The sequence below is a fragment of the Equus caballus genome, chromosome 2 (assembly GCF_041296265.1).
Source record: "Equus caballus isolate H_3958 breed thoroughbred chromosome 2, TB-T2T, whole genome shotgun sequence".
NCBI lineage: Eukaryota > Metazoa > Chordata > Mammalia > Perissodactyla > Equidae > Equus > Equus caballus.
In genome coordinates, this window is record NC_091685.1 from 6,139,802 (window position 1) to 6,160,441 (window position 20,640).

At 46.6% G+C, this 20,640-nt stretch overlaps 1 protein-coding gene across 2 annotated transcripts; it reads right to left on the reverse strand.

Annotated features, from left to right (window-relative positions):
* Positions 1–787: 787 nt before the first annotated feature.
* On the reverse strand, positions 788–18,786 carry CPT2 (carnitine palmitoyltransferase 2). Of its 2 annotated transcripts, none has more exons than XM_001489650.7 (5): positions 18,419–18,786; positions 8,955–9,035; positions 7,321–7,427; positions 2,412–3,716; positions 788–1,417 (listed from the first exon to the last, which is right to left on the reverse strand). In XM_001489650.7, the coding sequence occupies exons 1-5, from the start codon at positions 18,724–18,726 to the stop codon at positions 1,086–1,088; spliced, it is 2,133 nt and encodes a 710-aa protein (XP_001489700.2). In that variant the 5' UTR covers positions 18,727–18,786; the 3' UTR covers positions 788–1,085. The 2 variants fall into 2 exon arrangements, with proteins under 2 accessions (XP_001489700.2, XP_070116045.1); XM_070259944.1 differs by having other exon boundaries at positions 2,360–3,716; positions 18,419–18,743.
* Positions 18,787–20,640: the final 1,854 nt, after the last annotated feature.

The window sequence follows — 20,640 nt, forward strand, 5'->3', positions numbered from 1 at the left end:
ACTACGTGAGATGAGGCATTGGATGTGCTCTGTGACTGGCTCGTACCAGAATTCAAATCCCAGCTGTCCAATAACCTGGTGGACAAGCCACTGAGCGTGCAGGTAAAATTAAACACAAACAGAAACCTTCCTTTTCAAAAAACAAACAGAACAGAACAAAACCCCCTTCCTTTCATGTTACAGCTGTGTTCTAACAATAAATTGAATAGCAGTGTTCTAACAAAAATTCTGTGTCGCTTCACTCAGTGGAGAAGTTTCAACTGCAAAAGGTACAGAGTGATTATTTCCACATTAGGCCATAATTAGCACATGAGTCACCTGGTTAAAATAAATACGCACGAATCATAAATCTTTATTTTTTTTGAGGAAGATTAGCTCTGAGCTAACATCTGCTGCCAATCCTCCTCTTTTTGCTGAGGAAGACTGGCCCTGAGCTAACATCCGTGCCCGTCTTCCTCTACTTTATATGTGGGATGCCTACTACAGCATGGTGTGCCAAGCGGTGCCATGTCCACACCCGGGATCCGAACTGGCAAAACCTGGGTCACCGAGAAGCGGAACATGAGCACTTAACCGCTGCGCCACTGGGCCAGCCCCGAAGAGGATTTTTAAAGAGAGGACATCCCAGGAGAGGAGCAAGTTAATAGGGGGGATGAAACAGCGTTTCCCACCATCACCTGAAGAGCCAGGAGCCAGTGGGAACTTACTGCTGCCCGAACTTACTGAACTTACTGTTGTTCTTTGCGGGAATTAGGAAATTAGGTAAAAAAAGCAAAGAGGAACCATCTCCAAGCAATAATCAAATTTTATTTCTGCTTCAACAATAAATACACCTGAATTATTTTTCCGAATCCTATCCCTTGACCAAATCCCCTTGAAATTGAAATCTCCCATCATCTTTAGTTGTGATCTAGTCCCACTTGAAAATTACATGTTTAGCTTTAACGCCAGGATTTTAAAGCTCAAGCCTTACAGCCCGGGCACCTCACAGTCAGCTGCATTAGTCACAGAGTAGCACCTATTGGTTACATCGGCCCCAATTTTCATGGCGATGAAGCGATGGAGGCTTTTCACCGGCCCAGAAGTTAAGTTTTGATGGCTTTGCCTTCTAAGGCATCAAACATGTCTTCCAAGGCCTTCTCCACACACTGGAGAAACTCCTGGCTGTTGCGGCCTGGGTAGGAGGAGACGTTGCAGCCTATCCAATCGTCGTGAACAGCATACCCAACGCCAAAGCCATCGGGGACCACGGGGGCAAAGCCGCCGAGGCTCACTTCTGGGCTGCTCAGCGTGCTCGTAGACAGGACGTTGTGGTTCATCTGCCCGTATGCAGGGTCCAGGAACAGCTCAGGCACGGAAATCCCTTTGGCTGCTGCCAAGTACCGCAGAACAAACAAGTGGCGGTCAAAGCCCTGGCCTGCAGAGACAGAGGGAAGGCAAAGTCTGACTCCCGGATCTGAGAGAGGCCTGAGAAACACCTCCCCCCACAGGAGGAGGCCCCTTCCCAGCAGCCTCACAGTGGAGCAAGGCCTGTCTACTCGGCATGCACACTGCCAGCTCCCCAACCTCTGGCGCAGCTCATTCTAGAACAATTCCTTTAAAAAAAGCTGAGCTAAAAATGAGCCTAAAATAAAAGTGTGAATTCAAAAATTCTGAAACTGAATCAGTTTAGTCAAACAGCCAAAAAAAGTATGTGAAGAGAGCGATGGACTCAAAAACTAAGATAAAACCCAAAGTCCAAGTCAAGTGTAAAAGCCAAGACTGAGCCAGTGGAGTGAAACGGAAAGGGCTTCTAATCTCAGCCTCATTGCTAACTTGCTGTGTAACCCTGGGCCAGGGGCCTCCGTTTCCTACCTATAAACTGGAGAAGAATGAGACCAGAGCGTCTTGGAGGTTCCCTTCAGTCCAGGACTTTGGGCTGCATAAAAGGACTGGACTGCGTGATCCTCCAGGTCCTCTCCAGGTCTCGAATTTTACCTCAAAGAGGCAAAGAAGGCTGACGCTTAGGTGTGGAAAGCGCTTCTGGGACGGCCTGTGTACAGGGACCAAACACACTGCAACTGAGGTGAAGGAAGAGGGGCTGCGGGCTCAGAAATCCTAAATTGTCAAAAGTGAGTCTGATGATCGTTAACTAAGAGAAAGCGAATCGTGTCACCGCTGAAAGTGACCTTACTTGAGCATGAAGTGAGATGCATTTCCCCATCTCAGCTTAGGAGGCGAGAACATTCTGACCCCTAGCAGCTAGTCTGGCTATTCAGACCGCTGGGGCAGAAAAACAGTCATTTTGGGAGATGGCAGATGCATTGACGTAGTGAAGGGGTGGAACCTAGATGTGAGACAGAATATTACTGAGGCTTACCCCAGCGCTGAGGGCAGGGAGACCCAAGGGCGTGCTCCCACCCCCGTCTCACCCATTGCTGCCTCTTTGGTCAGCCGGCCGTGGTACTTGGAGCACTCGGCCATCATCTGCTGAAGCTCCGCAGCACTGTGCTTGGAGGGCTCCCTGACAAAGGCCTCAGAGCACCTCTTTGTGAAGACGGAGGCCGGGCGGATGGTCTCGGTGCGGCCGTGCTTGAATGCTGCTGTGCTACAGGACTCGTAGGTGGCCACGGTCTGCCCGTACTGCCTCAGAAAGGCCATCTGGAAGGCCAGCTGGGCCACCGAGTCAGGGCTCAGCTTCTGCTTCTTCAGGAATTCTTTGCCTCCTCTCTGAAACCGGATGATGTCGATGGTGAGGGTTGTCACGGTGGCATCAAACTTGTCCTTAGCAGCACTGATGCCAGTCTTCAAGGCATCACTCAGCTTGAAGCTGAGTTTCTGCACGGCAATAGAGGAGTCAGTCTTGGCCGGCTGGCTCTGTGGAGTGATGGCGGGGGCCTGAGTGCTGTCTTTAAACACTTCATGAAAGAACCTGAGCACTGCCACACCGTCGCCCCAAGCATGTTCAAAGTGGACGCCAGCAGTGCCGTCCTCAGCTATCACGAGGTTAAACGATTTATCAAACCAGCGGTTGGTGCCATCTCCGTGAAGCATGCTGTGGGACAAGTGGATTAGGTCCTTGATGGGGAAGTCATCTAGGCAGAGACAGAACACAGCAGAGTCCACCTTCCTCAGGGTCTCCTCGTTGCCCCCATTCACCAGCTTCTGCCTGAGCTCTGCCCACACGTCTCGGTTCTCACTGGTCAGATACGCCAGTGGAAACTCAGGGGCGGGGCTGCTGTCTGAGAGAATGTACTTCAGATGAGCTTGGATTTCGGAGGGGCTCACAATGTTCCCATCTTGATCCAGGACATCAAAGACATAGAAATGTCCTTTTCTTAGAACCAGGAGGTGTCTGGCCTTGTCATCAGTGAAGAGTTCATCCCGACTGGGTCTGGGTAAACGAGTTGAATTGAAAAGCCGAAAATACTGGGACATATCCAGGGGATACGCATTGACCAAGTAGGCACCATACCAGGACAGAGAGGAAGGCACAAAGCGTATGAGTCTCTTGAAGGTATCAGTGTCACTTTTGGCAGGGTTCAAGTGGAACACTTCTGGCTCCAAAAGGCCAGCCCTCAGTGTCTTCAGGAACCGGACGGCAGAAACAGTCAGGTTGGTCGCCCGGGTGAGCTGGTCATTATACTCAGACTTTGGGTCAGGATTGAATGCCATAAATGGATTAAAGTTCAAGACAATGGAGTCTCGCGCAGTTAAGTACATATCAAACCAGGGGCCTAAACAATAAAAATTAAGAAAGAACACATAAAAAGTTAATACAGTCCCTACAAATAAAATTTGAGAAAGAAAATAGATCAAGCATATGCAGAAGAAATGACATCAATCTCCAGAGGGTAGAATTTCCAGATTATTTTTTTGCTCTGCAATCATTCATGACATATAAACAGGATCATACAATATATGGTCTTTTACATCCGGCATGTAACACTTATAATAATGTTTTTGAGGTTCACACATGTTGTAGCATATAGCAGTTATTTCTTTCTTTTAATTGCTGAATAATGTCCCATTATATGGATATACCACATTTTGTTTATTCATTCATCAGTCTATGGACATTTGGGTTGTTTCTACTTTTTGGTTATTATGAATAATGCTGCTCCGTACAAGTTTCTGTGTGGACATATGCTCTCAGTTCTCTTGGGGATACAGCTGGGAGTGGAGTTGCTAGGACACGTGGTGAGTCTGTGTTTCACCTTCTGAGGAAATGCCAGAGTGTTTTCCAAAGTGGCTGCACCGCTACAACCAGCAGCTGAGGGGTCCAATCCCTCCATATCCTCGGCAACATCTTTTATTGTTATTGTCTGTCTGTTGGATTGGAGCCATTCTAGTGGGTATCTCATTGTGCTTTTGATTTGCATTTCCCTAAAGTTTATTAATCGCTTTTTCTTCTCCATTCTGTTTCCTTTCTTTGCTCTTAAAGGAATAAAATACAATAACGCCTCACTTGCATTCGTGCTGGAACAGAATATTTGTTAAGCCCCACCCTGTCTCCTTAGGTTTCTCTTCTTCATCTCCTTTCAGGGACAACACTCACACTTGCTGACTCCCTGATGTCAGGCGTCTTCACCATCACTCTGTGTACTATGTACACTCCCACACTCCCTCTCTTAGGAAATGCTCATAAAGCAATTAGAAATAACTAACGATGCGTGTGGATCACTCAAACTAGCCCTCTGCACTCCTGTGGATGTTTTGTCTGAAAAATTCCAGAAGCAATATTTTATCAGAAAATGTGTCTTCAAGGGAAGTTGCTGCCAGGATTAGCAAGCATGGATATATTCTACAAATAAGAACCATCTTCCACTGGAGGAAATAATTTTCACATGTAAAGCACTGGGAAAGGGATTAAGGGACACAAACGTATCTATTGTTCATTTTTTGGCCCATTCATTCCCTTTCATTCCTTGAGACTCAGGCCAGGGGATATAGAGAGGAAAAGGACATGGACCTTGATTCGGAAGAACTCTGGTGAAGGAGACGAACAGAATTCAAACATAATGCAATGGTGAGAGAAAAGAAGCACTGGGAGGTAGGATGTGTTTGATCAAAGAAGACGTGAATTTAGGCCTCTGATCCCTTCAGTAAAAGAATTTTAAAGAGACATCAACTAACAAGGCACAGAGAATGAGAGATGAGAAAAGAGCAAACATTGGAAGCTGGAAAGCATTTAGGCAACTGGTAACGACTAAAGCAGACTCAGAAAGCCCAGTCTAAGCTGGTGGCAGAGAAAGCCAAGAAATAATAGGATTTACACAGCAGAACCCCCACAGGACTCAGGAATTGGCAGCCTAGACAGATCTGTTCAAAGGCTGTTTAATCAGACCCTCACTCCCACCCACAGATTCCCTCCCCACTCCAGTAAAGACTTAAGTTTTATTCTCTGGAGAAAGTAAAACTGGGGGACATAAGTCACAGCCGAGATCCAAGCCCTCTTCCCTTACCACATGCCTCCAACACCAGCAAGCAGGAACAGGCCTTTTGGCAGTTTCCTGGCAAAGCCTTCCCTGGGAGTCTAACCCAAAGATGCAAACATTATGTTCAGCAACGAATGGTCTAGCCAGACCACGTCACAAGAAGCTGTGTCTGATGAGGCCCACCCTCATCCAGAGTTTCCAACAGCTTTTTTTTTTTTTTCTTCCTGAGGAAGATCAGCCCTGAGCTAACATCTGCTGCCAATCCTCCTCTTTTTTTGCTGAGGAAGACTGGCCCTGAGCTAACATCTGTGCCCATCTTCCTCCACTTTATATGTGGGATGGCCACAGCATGGCTTGACAAGCAGTGCCATGTCCGCGCCTGGGATCCAAACCGGCGAACCCTGGGCTGCTCAAACAGAACGTGCGTACTTAACTGCTGCGCCACCGGGTGAGCCCTGCCAACAGCTTTTTAATGTCTCATCATATCCAAGACAACAGACAGATTAGGAAGCATCTGAAGAAAGAAAAAAGGGCAAAACAAACGGAAAAAAAGCCACTTGGAGATAGACTCTGACGGAAGATAAGAACTTAAAAAAAATTCCCAGATAAATTATTAAGCACCTAGAAGGCTAAACAAAAGAAAGTATAAGATAATTAACTTCAGAAAAAACAAAAAGTTTGTATACAAAAGGAAAAAATCCCAACATGCTACACAACTCAGCTGATGGTAGCGTGAATATGACCCTAACAGTGTAAACACTAAACACTGAGCGAACCAAACCCCCACTAACTCAACGTGAAAACCAGGGCACAGGAAGTGCACACAAGGCTCATGTGTGTGGTGGGGATAGAAGGGGCTGCTGAGTTCTCATCTTCTGTAGTGAGATGTCAGTAGATAAGAGTTAAGATGCAGTAATGTAGGTGTAATTTAAAGAATGGGGCTATGTATCAAAAGAATCAGGGAGCAGCTGAAAGTGAGGAGGGAGGAATGAGGGGAGAATTAGGAAACTATGGTTTCTCCTAACAAGCCTGACAGAACTATTTGATTCTGTAAACTATGTTCATGTATAACCTAAATAACAATATGAACTAAATTAAAAGAAGTGCTGTGGGAACCGAGGTGGAAGCAGTCAACTCTGAATGGAGAGGGAGAAAGACCAAAAGGTTTCACAGAAAAACCATCCCTGCTGGATTTAAAGGAAGAATTCTCCAGGTAAAAAACGGCCGTGGGAACAACATGGATAAAGGCACAGGAGGAGGAAAGACTAAAGGGCTGAGGGAACAATGAGCTGTTCAGTTCTGTTGAAGCATGAAGTGTGTCAGGAAGATTGGTAAGAGACAAGGCTGGAGAGGGCAGTTAGGCCAGACCATGAAGGATCTGAAATGATACACACAAGACACAGGACTTTGGGCCAGCCCCAGTGACTTAGTGGTTAAGTTTGGTGCACCCCACTTCAGGAGCACGGGTTCAGTTCCCAGGCGTGGACCTACACCACTCATCTGTCAGTGGCCATGCTGTGGTGGAGGCTCATATACAAAGAGAGGAAGATTGGCAACAGATGTTAGCTCAGGGTGTATCTTCCTCAGCAAAAAAAAAAAAAAAAAAAAAAAAGACATAGGACTTAATCCTGCATCCTTTGCAGACAGAACCAATGATTAGGTTGTCTGGGTCCTTCCTACAGAGGAGGCAAGCCATTGCTCTTGAGCCCAGATTCCAGTCAATACCTGAGTGGAGAAGGAACTCACTCAGCCTTAATGCATATCTTAGGAAGAGAGGATGAGACATCACTTCAGTGCTGGTCTCACCAAAAATATTTGTGAGAGCAAAACAGGAGAGAAGATGCCTTATTTTCCACTGTGGAGAGCTCTGGGAAAAATTGCGCCCACAGCCCAGCCTACCCACCTGAAATGTAGCTCGTGTGTTTATTCTGCTTGTCCTGAGCAACCAGCTGCTCGTGCAGCTCTTTTCCAATCCCACTTTCAAAACTCTTGCAAAGCTGTTCTGTTTTCCTGAAATGTTTAGGAAAAGATGGAATCAAACCATGGCAGGGAATACATGATTTTTAGATTCACAGTCAAGGACTCACATACCGAGCTTCGAGTCCCATGTAGTGTATCTCTCGAACCTGAGACTGAGATCAGAAAGCACCTCTGGTCAGAAGAACAGGAATCAATGCAAAACAAATAAATCTAGGATATGTTCTTAAAATGACTGATCGGGAAGGTCAATCAACATCTCATAAAATAATCTGTAATCTAGGAGGCAGCTTGGCATAGAGAAAAGGACAGGAGCTTTGGAGTCAAAAAGAGCTAAGTCTGACTTCTAGCTCTGTCACTTTCAAACTGTGTGACCTTGGACAAGTTACTTGATCTCTCTGAGTCTCAGCTTCTTTACGTGTAAAGTGATAATATACCACTTCACAAGATTAAAAAAGTATAAAGCTAAGGATTTAGGGTAGTTTGAAACTAACACTTAATAACTGGTAGCTATTAAATTATTACTATTCAAAAGAAGCCTCAAGTGACTCATAATATTTTAAAAGCAGAGGACTAGACTATGAGCAGCTCATCTTCATTCTTCCATCAACGTCCAGTGAAGGATTCTGTGATCCCAATGACAATCTCAGCTATCTACACAAAAAAATTCCCATTATGGAAAAAGAGTACTATACTACGATACAGGAGGTTAACGCAATCCACTTTGGGACAATATCCAGTATTACTTCCTAATGCCACGCTGCATTAGTTTCCTATGACTGCCATAACAAAGTACCACAAACTGGATGGCTTGAAACAACAGATATTTATCCTGTCACAGTTCTGGAGGCTGGAAGGACAAAATCAAGGTGTGGACGGGACCATATTCTCTCTGAAGGCTCTACGGGCGAGTCTGTTCCATGCCTTTCTCTTAGCTTCTGGTGTCACAAGGTGTCCCTGGCATTCCTTGTTGACACCCTCTAGTGTCTGCCTCCATCATTACATGGCTGTCTCTGTGTCTCTTCTCTTCTTATAGGGACACCAGTCATATTGGATTAATGACCCACCCTACTTCAAGTATGACCTCATCTTAACTAATTACATCTGCAACAACCCTATTTCCAAATAAGGTCACATAGTGAGGTTGCAAGAAGAGCAGAAATTTTGGGGGCACACCATCTAACTCAGTACACACACCAAGCAAACTTCTGGTCTACCATGTGCTCTCCTCAGTGGACTTGCCCATCAGGAGCACACGCTCTCTGCAGATGACCAGTACCAACCAGCCTCCCAGGTACACCTACCAGGATACAGGACAAATTGGCCTTCTGGCTTATACGCCATCACCTGTTGAGTCTGGTTAGAGAGTCTCACCTCAGGGCTTAGTCAGCCCTTTATTAGTGAAAATCTATTTCCTGACTTTGCAAATGCGGAGACTAGTCCCAGGTTCCTGGAGACCCAATCAAATCATAGACACCCCCGAAGAAGCTTGGTCCGCCACTACTTGCCAGCGTCTCTTGAACCACCCAACCATCATCATGCAGAGTTCTCAGCATTTACCTGAACTGGCTGTCATCCAAGAGAGGCTTCTGCGCATTGAGGTATCTCCTAATGGTGTCTTCAAGTTTGGGAATAGGAAGCCTGGGGAAAAAGCATGGTTGGTGTAGGGTGACAATATGTGGAAGATGTTAATAAGCTTCACAATCCAAACTCATAAACTAATTACTACTGGATAATTAATTTCCTTCTGAAAAAACCAACAATGGGAAGCCACTGGCAAATCAGAATTGATAGATTCACTAATGTAAGTATCAATGGTAACTCTATTTTTAAGTAAACTAATAACTTTTTAATGTATTAATGATGAATTTCATAAGATAAATTAGCAAATATACCAAGAGATTTAAAATGGAGAAGCAGAAGCTGCCAGAAGCACTCCCGTTTCCTGGTCACAACTATAATACCTGTGCTATCTCTGTATTGGCCCTGATTTTAATTCTACCCTTAGTTTGAACAATTGCATTTTTCTGCCCCAAGAGGAATTTTGAAAGTTCTATTTTTAATTTTCTTGTTAATTTTATGACAGAGAACGATACAAAGGTGAAACACAGGTCTGTCTAAGGGCCAGCCAAATATGGGATGGCCCCCCAAGCCATGCCCGGCCCGCAGGAGGCCCGTGAGGAGGGACCAGATCTTCCCACGTGCCCACTTCCTCATCATTCTCTACTAGTCGGTTCCCTGCGACGGCCACGGCAGGAAGTTACTGGTCCACTGTGAAATGAACACACATGGACAGTACAACGAGGTGTACTTTCTTTTTCATTCCAATAATTTTACTGAAAGATATATCCCCTAGTACCAAAATTTAATCATAGTTTGTTAGGTTACCTCTGCCAGCTCAAAATTAACACTGCTATATTCAAAATATGTAAATATGGCAGCCATTTTAGGAAAAATGAAAAGTTATTCATAAAACATAGTTTAAAACCTTACTGTTAGAAATACTGTGGTTCTTCCATTTGTTTTTCAAAGCATGTTTATCCAAAACAAGATGCTAAAAACAAATATGAAAGATTTACAGCCATCATGAACTTAGGCTGCACTAAGTAACCAATCGTGACACTTCAATCCTGTAGATCATTTACATCCATGGACTTACACAGAAAGTCCCAACACTACCTCAGCCACCTCATAATTTCCACATTACCCACTTACTTTTCTCAGGACTTTGGGTTTTTTAAATTTTTTAATTTTTGTGCTGAGGAAGATCTGCCCTGAGCTAACATCTATTGCCAACTGTCCTCAATTTTGTATGTGAGCCACCGCCAGAGAATGGCCACTGACAGACAAGTGTTGTAGGTCTGTGCCCAGGTCACCAAAGCTGAGCACACTGAAGTTAACCACCAGGCCACTGGGGCTGGCCCAGGAATTTCTTTTGACACAGTAGGGTTATTAATAAAAGTTTACCTTCTTTTTCAAGAAAATTCTAAATTAGAGGCAACGGCAGTTTAATAAAAAGAGTCCCTATTAAAAAGCTTCTGAAATGTTAACTGTAGCCTGAACTTATTTTAGTGGGGCAAAGCAAGTTTTCAGAGAGATGACTTATTTTTGAGTTACTAATACAACAGAAACTGAATTTTATCAATGGGACTAAATTGAGGCAGTAGAGATTCTGCATAAATATTTGTATCATGGATACAAAAATCACGTGTTTTCTCTTAAAAAAATATTAAAGATAACTTAATGAATATGCCAAACCTACCAGGTCTACATTTTTGCATTATACAAGATGCCCTCAATGCAAACGCCATACAGCAACACAGTCCACATCACTGAATTATCTGATACTTGGCAGATGATGGCCATGTATACGAAGTTACTGGTTCACAGTGAAAAGAAAAAACAGTATAGTGAGCTTTTCACAAAGCTAAATTTGCTTAATTTAAAAGTCTATCCATAATTCTGAGATTGTCTCTTTTCTTTTGTTTTAGATGGGGTTGGGGATCATTAAAGGTCCTTCCTTTTACGAAATAATGTTGATAATAATATTTCCCCCCATAACTTTACTGATCTGTGAAGTCAAAAAGTGTAAAAACTACTGACACAGTGGAAAGATAATGAGATTTAGAATCAGACCTAGGCTTGAGGCCCAGTTCTGCCCTTAACCTCTAGCTATATGGGTAAAGGCAGCAAATTACTTGATGTCCCTCGGACTCCATCCTGCCTATAGTTGGAGAGAAGAACTGACTGCCTCACAGAGCGATCAGAAATCCTGTGTGTCAAGTTCACCCGCACGCAGCACAAGTCCATCACTAGCACAGCTGGTCTACGGAGAGGTTAAGGTCACAGCCTTTGCACTCTCACGGATCTGGAGTTGCATCCTAGACTGTCACTTACTATCCATGTGATTTTGGGCAAATTTCTTACCTCTCTGGCCCCCCTTTCTCCATTTGTTAAATAATAGCTCACTGGGCTATTATGAGGATTAAATGAAATAATAATATAAAGAAATTAGCAATGTATCTGAGATACAGTAAGCATTAGACACACAGCACACTCTGAATGTATATTTATAGTCATCTAGATACCTTTCACTAGCTCACACTCTCTCCTTTCCATTTCCCTCTGAGTTTCCCGCTTCCCTTCTGTTTCCACACCTCCCACCATAGGCACAAACCCTGTCCCCAATTATTTCTTTTCACCCGCTCAGCAACAGCCAGTTTGGCCCCATGTAGCTACTATTCTTCACTAGCCACTTCCACTACACCATTTAGAACCCCCATTCTGTGCTGAATAAACTACCCTATATTCCATAACTACTTCTCCAGTATTTCTCTTACCTCCTCACCTTTCTTAAAATCTGACTATTCTGACAGTACCACTTACTTTCAGATTTCTCTCCAAAGAAAGCCACTCCCCAACTTCTAGGAAGCACCAGCACCCTCCTGACCCCCACCATCTGCCGTCAACATTAAACAAGTTTCCTTCCTCTCAAAGCCACTAAGACCACCCCTCCCCATCCTCATCTCTGTTATCCACTCCAAGGACTGATGAGTTAGTGAACCAGCTCTCCGGTGGGCAGCGGGTGAAGACCTGATTTGTACTATTTACCAATTTCTGTAAATCTCCCACCAGGCCAATTGCAAGCTACCAACATGATGTCACCAAATGTGGAGCTGAGAAGAAATGCACAGAAATGGCTCTCATAATTACGGTGATGTACAGAGAGAGGGGCTCACCGCTCATTAGGATTTTTCCTCTGAAACCCCTTCTCTGACCTCCACTGGCACATGGGCCAGCACAGAAAAGTAGTTAGTAAATGTATGTTAAACGAATGAGCTGATTACTCCTTCCTTTACTCCCCAACCCATCCCAGGACCCTATATTCTTCTCGGCCTCATTTACTGGCATTTCTGTACTTATGTCTCTCCCCCCGCAGACTGCAGGATGTGAGATCCTTAAAGGATGTAGAAGATGGAGTTGGACACTCTTCCTATCCTGTTGGTTTTGACATCACCTTCTTCTGAGTCTCTTTTCCCTCATTATGTCCTCCTACCCTAAAAGTGCATGTTTTCTCAAGACTGGGTCCTCTGTCCTCTTCTGATTGTGTACCTGTCAGTACGCCCCTCCTCTCTCATAGTTTCAACCTGGTCAGGTGAGCGAGAAAATGGAAGGTCTGCGAGGGAGCACGACCCTGCCGACTGCAGACGTGTTCTCTGTTTGGGGACCGGGTGGTACGCTGCAAAAACCATAAGCTCTGAAGCCAGACAAACCTGAGTTCAACTCTTAAACAAGTCACTTTTCAGTAAGTAGATGAGTGGTAACCCGGGGTGGGAGGGGGGATGGGAGTGACTGCTAATGAGTACGGGTGTTTTGGGGGGGATAATGAAATGAATTAGATAGTAGTGATAGTTGCACAACTCTGTGATTGTACAAAAAAACCCTACTGAACTGTATACTTTAAAAGAGTGAATTTTATATACGTGAATTAGATCTCAATAAAACTGTTAAATATTTTTTAAACAAGTCACTCTTCATCTCTGATCAATTTGTTTCTTCAGTAAGAGGAAGGAACTGAAAGAGATGGTCTCTAAGACCTTCATAACTCTGGGACTGAAACCTCCACAGTCACGTCGATTCCTCTCACTGCAAGGCAGCTGCACGATGGCTGCGAGCGGACGCCGGCTTCATCATTCACAGCTGTGTGACGCTGGGCGCGCGGCCCCCTCGTACCTAAGTTTCCTCATCTATAACATGGGGAGAATACTAACACGTACCTCCTAGGGTTCTGTGCTGATTAAACGAGGCAATACATATCATTGACAGCGCCTGGTGCATAGTAAGCACTCAATAAATACTAGATTTTATTATCTCCTCCCTCCTCAAGTCTTGTAGATCCAAACTCTGCCAACTAGACCGTTCACGTCCCTAGGGAACTAGCTCATCATCCCTCCCTCAGTGCCCAACACAGCACTTCACCTTTTCTGTTGTTTGCCTGCCCCCCATCCATTCTCCCTTCTTCTGGAACACCACTCCTTCCCATTCGAGTCCCTGTGGTTCAGGTGGGGTGACTCCACCCAACTCCTGGGGCGGGCTTACAGCTCGCTGGTTCAGACCCAATGAGACCCACTGGGGATCTTTAAGACTTAATTACAGGATTTTTAAACTGTTTTTGAACTGTTAGGAAGGGGGAATCTCTAACAGCTGAGGTCACTAAGAGATGAGGGTGTAAGCTACGCCTTAAATGATGGCTGCCACTTTGTCACCATGAGGAGAGAGCCTGCTTGAGAATGGAGTCGCACAAATGATAAGAGTTGAGTGGAAAGGCAAAACAGTCTTTTTTCCCCCCAGTTTTTTTTTGAGGAAGATTAGCCCTGAGCTAACTGCTGCAATCTTCCTCTTTTCACTGAGGAAGACTGGCCCTGAGCTAACATCCATGCTCATCCTCCTCTACTTTATATGTGTGGGATGCCTACCACATCACGGCTTGCCAAGTGGTGCCATGTCCACACCCGGGATCCGAACTGGTGAACCCTGGGCTGCTGAAGTGGAACGTGCGCACTTCACCACTGCACCACCGAGCCGGCCAAAAACAAAGTCTTAATGACATCAGATGGGCCCGTGATCCAACCTGGACTTTTCAGGTCTGTGAGGTCACACATTCCTGGTGGCTTAAGCCAATTTAAACAGAGTTTCTGTAAGTTGCTACCACAAAGGCCCTTACCGCGACAATCGCCTTTTTTTTTTTTATTAATGTTATGATAGATTACAACCTTGTGAGATTTCAGTTGTACATTATTGTTAGTCATGTTCGCGACAATCGCCTTTTGAGTAAGCATTCACTTACAGTCAACATTTATTCTCTACTCTTTACAAATCAAGTTGTGAGGTCATCTCCAGTCTCTTTGCACCACCCTGCCTTCTCCACAGTTCCTCAAAGAACACCAAAAGTGGTTTTGTGGGCACACTTGCAGTTCCTTGAGCCCCCTGAGATGTAACTCGCCAGGTGCCCTGAAAGAGGCAGAGTTAGGGCCTTCAGAGATGCATGGCAGTTCCATCAATACCAGGTAGGTTCTCCTTCGCCACCCCCATCTAAGGAACCGCACCCCCATCTAAACATCATTTGCCTTAATAAAGATGGAAGAACAGTAAGCGCTAAGCAGATTTATCTCACTTATTGTCTCCTGTGTTAATGACTCTGCGAAAATGACCTGCTATCATTACGCAATCTGCCTCGGAACAGCAGGCACCCTGCTGTCCCTCCTGCAAGAACACAGCCGAAATCCTTCTGTGTTTACACAATCTAGTTACCAATCAGATAAAGTCATTCTGGATGTTGACACTCTACGTGAAAGACAAGTCTTTGGGGCCCAGACCATTACTGTTTTTGTTATCCTCCACACCCTGGGGACTCTGGCCTCACCTGTCTCCCATCTGAATTCTAGGGAACCCGCCCATTCTGTCTTGAACACTGGTTATGATCTAAAGTGATTAGGGATTAAAAGAAAAACAACAACAGATAGTTGACATTTATTGTGGATCATGCATAGGCCTAAAACGTGTCCAATATTATTTTTTAAAGATATAAAATGGATTCCCTGCCCCCCAACACACACACACACCCCAGCCCAATTCAAATAACTAAGGGCCCAAATGGTGACTCCTTAATTTGGGCTGGGCCTACCATAAACTCAAAATTTCTGACCACATCATAATGTTCAGGCTTCTGTTCCTTGGCACGAGCTGCCCGATCCTTCCCTCACACTTCTCATTTGGTGATCTTAATTCCAACACAAAAGTCATCTCTTCTGGGGGCCAGCCCAGTAGCCCAGTGGTTAAGTTTGTGCACTCCGCTTCAGCAGCTTGGGGTTCGTGTGTTTGGATCCCAGGCACGGACTTATACACCACTCATCAAGTCATGCTGTGGCAGCATCCCACATACAAAATAGAGGAAGACTGGCACAGATGTTAGCTCAGGGCCAATCTTCCTCACCAAAAAAAAAAAAAAAAAAATCACATCGTCTGTGAAGCTTCTCTTAGCCAGACAGTAAGTCACTCCCACAACACAAAAACAACACAACAGTTGTCCCCAGCACATCCCAGACATGCAACAAATCTTTAAAGCAGTTACAGTACTTGTGAATATCTAACGAGTACTCACTATGTGCCAGACTTTGTACTAAGTGCTTTATATCAAGGTATTTAATTCTAACAACCCTGAGAGGAAGGTCACATTATGAGTCCCATTTTTAGGTTAGATGACTTGCTCACAGCCATGAAACTAGTAAGAAGTGGAGCTGGATAAAAAATCAGATCTGTGGGACTCCTGTCTCCTGATCTTAACCCCCAGGAAATGCTGCTTCCCACTTATCACATGATATCTTCACCATCTGTTCACCTGTCAAATAACCCCCACTATATGGTAAACTCCTCCCCTTGATTGATTGGTCTCCAAATCCATATCAATAAATGTTTAGCAAATTAATAATGCAAATGACTAGGTCAGGCTGATCTACCTTGTGTCTCCTCAGGACTTGCAGTTTGATTTTTTTTTTTTTTAAAGATTTTATTTTTCCTTTTTCTCCCCAAAGCCCCCCGGTACATAGTTGTATATTCTTCGTTGTGGGTCCTTCTAGTTGTGGCATGTGGGACGCTGCCTCAGCGTGGTTTGATGAGCAGTGCCATGTCCGCGCCCAGGATTCGAACCAACGAAACACTGGGCCGCCTGCAGCGGAGCGCGCGAACTTAACCACTCGGCCAAGGGGCCAGCCCCTTGCAGTTTGATATTTTGAGGTTAACTGTTCAGTGTACATCAATCTAATCCTTAAAAATAACACCTAACTGAACTGTACACATAAAAATTGTTAAAATGGTAAATTTTGTTATGAATATTTGACCACACTAAAAAAGAGCAAAGAAAAAAATGTAACACCTGAAAAACAAGCAAATGATAATACAAGGGTTCCTAGAGGAAAGCAAGTCCAAGGCCACTACGTTAAAAGGCAGCAGTGATATGACAAGAACAGGAAGTAGAGTAAGCGGGGGAGGGACATGCACTTCGACTACCTAATACAAAGGGTCTCTCTCCCCACGCCAATGAATTAGGACAGTTCCTATCTTTGGCGTCTTCTCTCTCTATGAACTGTGTGCATTCTCTTCCTACTTTGCAGGTAAGAACTGGGCCTCAAAGAAGTTAACTGAATTGCCTGAAGTTAGACATAAAGAGTATCAGATCCGGAATCTGAAACTATGTTCCACCAGGCACCTCAAAGCCGGGGCTTTTCACCAAGTGTGACAACAAAATGAGCATCAAAGATAACACATTTTACTAGTCTAGAATCTCAGAGATCAAAGGAATTTCATCTTATCTAACCCCCAATTTCCAGCTGCGGTAATGGTAATGGACGCCTGGGGGTCGTCATTTAAGGTCACACATGTGTGATGAGTGCTATGGTAGGTAGCTCCAGATTCCCACAGATCACTGTGTGGATTGGACAAAATGATCTTGAATATTCTTTCCAGCTTTCCAATTCTAAAATGGAGGCAATCCCTCCGATCTTAAACCCAGATGGGGCCCAGGCCTGCCGGGAAGTCAAAGGCTGTTTGCCGCTAGGCTTGGCGAGGAGACAGGCTCTGTCACTCTCCCCACATCCTGGCTCAGCTCACACAGGCCGCAGGGAGGAGGCGTGTTCCAGCTGATCTCACAGGCACAAAGAGCCTTTTTCTTTCTCTCTCTCACCCTCCTGCCAAATTTAAACAGTGGCGTCAGGCTAGATAACCTCATTTTAGTTTGCTGAGATGGCTGCACACTGTGCTTTCACAAGAACGACCTCAGAGGATCCTCCTGAGAGGGAGGGGGTGGGCTAAATGGGTCCTGGATGTGGGGAAAAACAGCAAGCTCGTGTGAGTCAGGCGATGCTTGTGATGCAAAGCTCACTCTGAAGTGTGCACGGCGACAAACGATGACACTGGCCGCCAGCCATGGCCTGGAGACGCCTGACAGGGGGTTACAGAGACAGGAAGTGACAAGGGTCTTTGAGACAAACTTGGAACTTGGCACCAGGAACTAACCGGCGGGCGAGTGAGTAGAGCAGTTAGGGTTAGGCTTTGGAGGGTGAAGGGATCCGGGGAAATTTCCTGATGGAGAGGGAGACCTGGCCGTTCAGACGAAGGCTGGGAGTTCAAAGGTTATGAAAACTGGAAGCCGAATTTAAGAAAAGTTCTGTTTCCATAGGGAAAGCAGATTCTGGGCGAAGTGTTTAGAAGCGGGGGGCCACGGTGAGGAGGAACGGAGAGAACTTGGGGGGCTCTGGAGCTGCTGAATAAATGTTTGAGGGGTCCTAAGGGTGGCGTCAGACTTCTGTGAGGCGGCTGAAACCGCAGGGGCACTGTGCGCAGGGAGGATATTTTAGGGAGAGGAACCTGGGGGTGAATGTGATGTTGAGGAAGGTGCGGTGGGAGCGACGTTTCCGGGCGAAGACGGACTCAGAACGCTGAGAAGGAGCTGGGGGAGGGTAGGTGCACCTGAAGCCCGGGCTGGAGGGGACCGGTGGGCGCCAAAGAGCGTAGGGCTGGAGGCACCGGGAGTGGGGCCGAGGGGCCTGAGCAACAGGGTGAAGAGCGTGGGGAGAAGCCGAGGGAGGGAAACCATTACGTGTCGGAAACTGGCCCATCCGTCCTCTGGACAGGAATGCGGGGCAGTCACGAAAGCACTGCAGGAGACGCCCTAGTTGGAGCGGTCAGGGTTCGGTTGCATATTTTTTAGGATATCTGGTTGGACGCCGGGTTATTGGCGAGGGAGTCTGAGTAGGGCTCAAGATAGAGAATCAGAGAGCAATGGGGCGTTCTGGAAGAGAATCTGAGCGTGCTGAGGTTCCCGTGCCAGGAGATTCCGAAAGTCACGGATTTCCAGGGTGGGGGATGCGGCATCCCCCGGATAGGAATTCAGCAGAAGAGCCGTGAGTGACTGGAGCGAGGCTGGGCCGACCCGGGGCGGGCGGCGGGGGCCGGGAGGCCGGGCTCACCTGGGCAGGCTGTCCTGGTAGTGCATGGTGGGCACCAGGCTGCGCTGCAGGTACTGGCCGGGCCTGGAGCCGGCGCTGAGGGGCCGACACGGGGCTGCCGGGCCCACCGCCGGACCGCGGGCCCAGGGGCGCAGCAGCAGGCGGGTCACCATCGTCCTGCGAGGCTGCAGCGGCCAGGACACAGCGAACAAGGAGTTACGCCGCACGGAGACACCACTGCCGACCTCAGGCGCCCCAGGACGCGGCGTCCCCCACGCCTGCCCAGCTCGCGTCCGCCCACGGAGCCTCTTCCGGCCCGCGCCGCCCATTGGCCCCGCCCACGAAGGGCCCCACGGCCCGCCGGCAGGCCCCGCCCACGGAAAGGCTCCGCCCACGGAAGGCCCCGCCCGCCGGCCTATCGGGGATCCCCGGGTCTAGGTCGCTGCCCAGCCGGCAGGGCCGCCGCCTCCCGACCCGGCTGGTCTCCCTCCCGCTCCTGAGGCGGCGGGAAACGGAGCTCCGAAGCTTCTCACTTCTCCTGTTTTAGAGCAAGATAGAAACGAGCTGAAGAAAAAGAAAAGCCGAAAACAGCTTTGGAATCTGATGAACCTAAGTTTGATCCAGGCTCTGTCCCTGAGAGATCGTGGGCAAAAATTTAAAGCTGTATTTCCTCGTCTAGGAAATAGAGATCATGATCATGCACCCTACCTCGCACGATTCTACATATGAAGCACTTTGGTGGGTACAGTGCCTGGCGCTGTAAACAGTAAATGGTGGCTGTTGGTACTGTGGTTACTAGTAACCCGTGACGTTTGCCCAGTCGAAGCCCTTTGACATCCGTGATTAACCACACAGCTGCCCTGCGAGCTCACCCGAGCTGGTGTTAGAGAAAATGTGTGCAGAAGTCGGAACCAAGGAGTCTCCCGTCCAGCCACCTCTTCTGTCAGAAAGCCCCGTGAGAGCAGGATCTCTTCTGCTTGAACGTCCTTTCTCAGCTTGAACATTTCCAAAGACTGGAAAGGTTCTGGTTCTGGGAAGTCTTCCATGCTTGGGCGGCCACAGGAAGCTGCCTGTCACCGCAGATCACCTCCAAGCTTCCTTCCAGCTCTGATTCTAGGATTCTACAACTGGAACAGAGATGGGTCATCCCTTAGCCATCACAAAACGAACAACCCCCCTACACCCCAACCTCTGCTCTAGCTGCAACTGAAGGATTGAGTGGGCTCTGCTCCCATTTTACAGAAGAAAGGGAAGTATCCAAAGACATAAAATCATACTGTCTGGCTTGAGGTACAACACAGAATTGGTTCTGGGAACGTGGGCTTCCTTCACCTCCAGCTCTCAATCTTGACCCTGTCGGTTTGAGGTAGCCAAGTGCAATTAGTCTGTCTCGTAACTGGCTAAACAGTGCCAGGAACTGGAGCACACCAGAAAGAGCACTGGACTGGGAGTCAGGAGACAAGAGTTTTGCTCTCAGCTCTGTCCTTATCTAGTTAAGTAACCCCCTGGTTGAATAAGAAGATCACTAACCAGCTCATACTTAATCAGTAGTGATTACAAATCCTTAAGAACTAAACATGGAACTCAAACATACTGACTATCTAGCCCTGCTCCCTTGAGGGGAGAACAGACAGAGCTGATCCAAGTCCAGAACATCAATGCCCTTTGCCTACAGTGTATGGGCCAGAGGGGAACACCAAATCCTTTCTGAAAAAGATTACTCATCGCCAAATCCAGACAGGTTTCAAGGCTTTGAAAACATCAGAAGTGTAGAGCTAAGAGGATTAGATGACCAGGAAGAAACAGTGGACCCAGTAGAAGAGCAATGGCTCAGTTCTAGAGACAGAGGGCCAAGAAATAGTGCCCAACCAATCTAACAGCTAAAGAGGGGCTCAGAAGCCTTCTGGGGGTACGTGGCTGTTAGGAGCAAATCTAACCCCTCAGGCCACAGTCCAAGGCCTTCTGAATTCTGGCCCCCACCTGCTTCTCCAGTTCCCATCAGGTCACCCGAAGTACCATATGTTATAGTAACATTGAGCTACTCAGCATTCCCAGAACTTGTCCTTATTCCATGCCTTTTTTTTTTAAGCTGTGCCTACTATCTGGAATGTCTTTCCATGCATTTCTGCCTAGTACACTCTGACTCATCCTTCAAACCCCATTTCAAAACTCACAACCTCTGTGAAGTCTTCCTCAACCCTCCTCCTCCCTCCTTCCCCAAGAACAATCCCTCCCTTTGGATT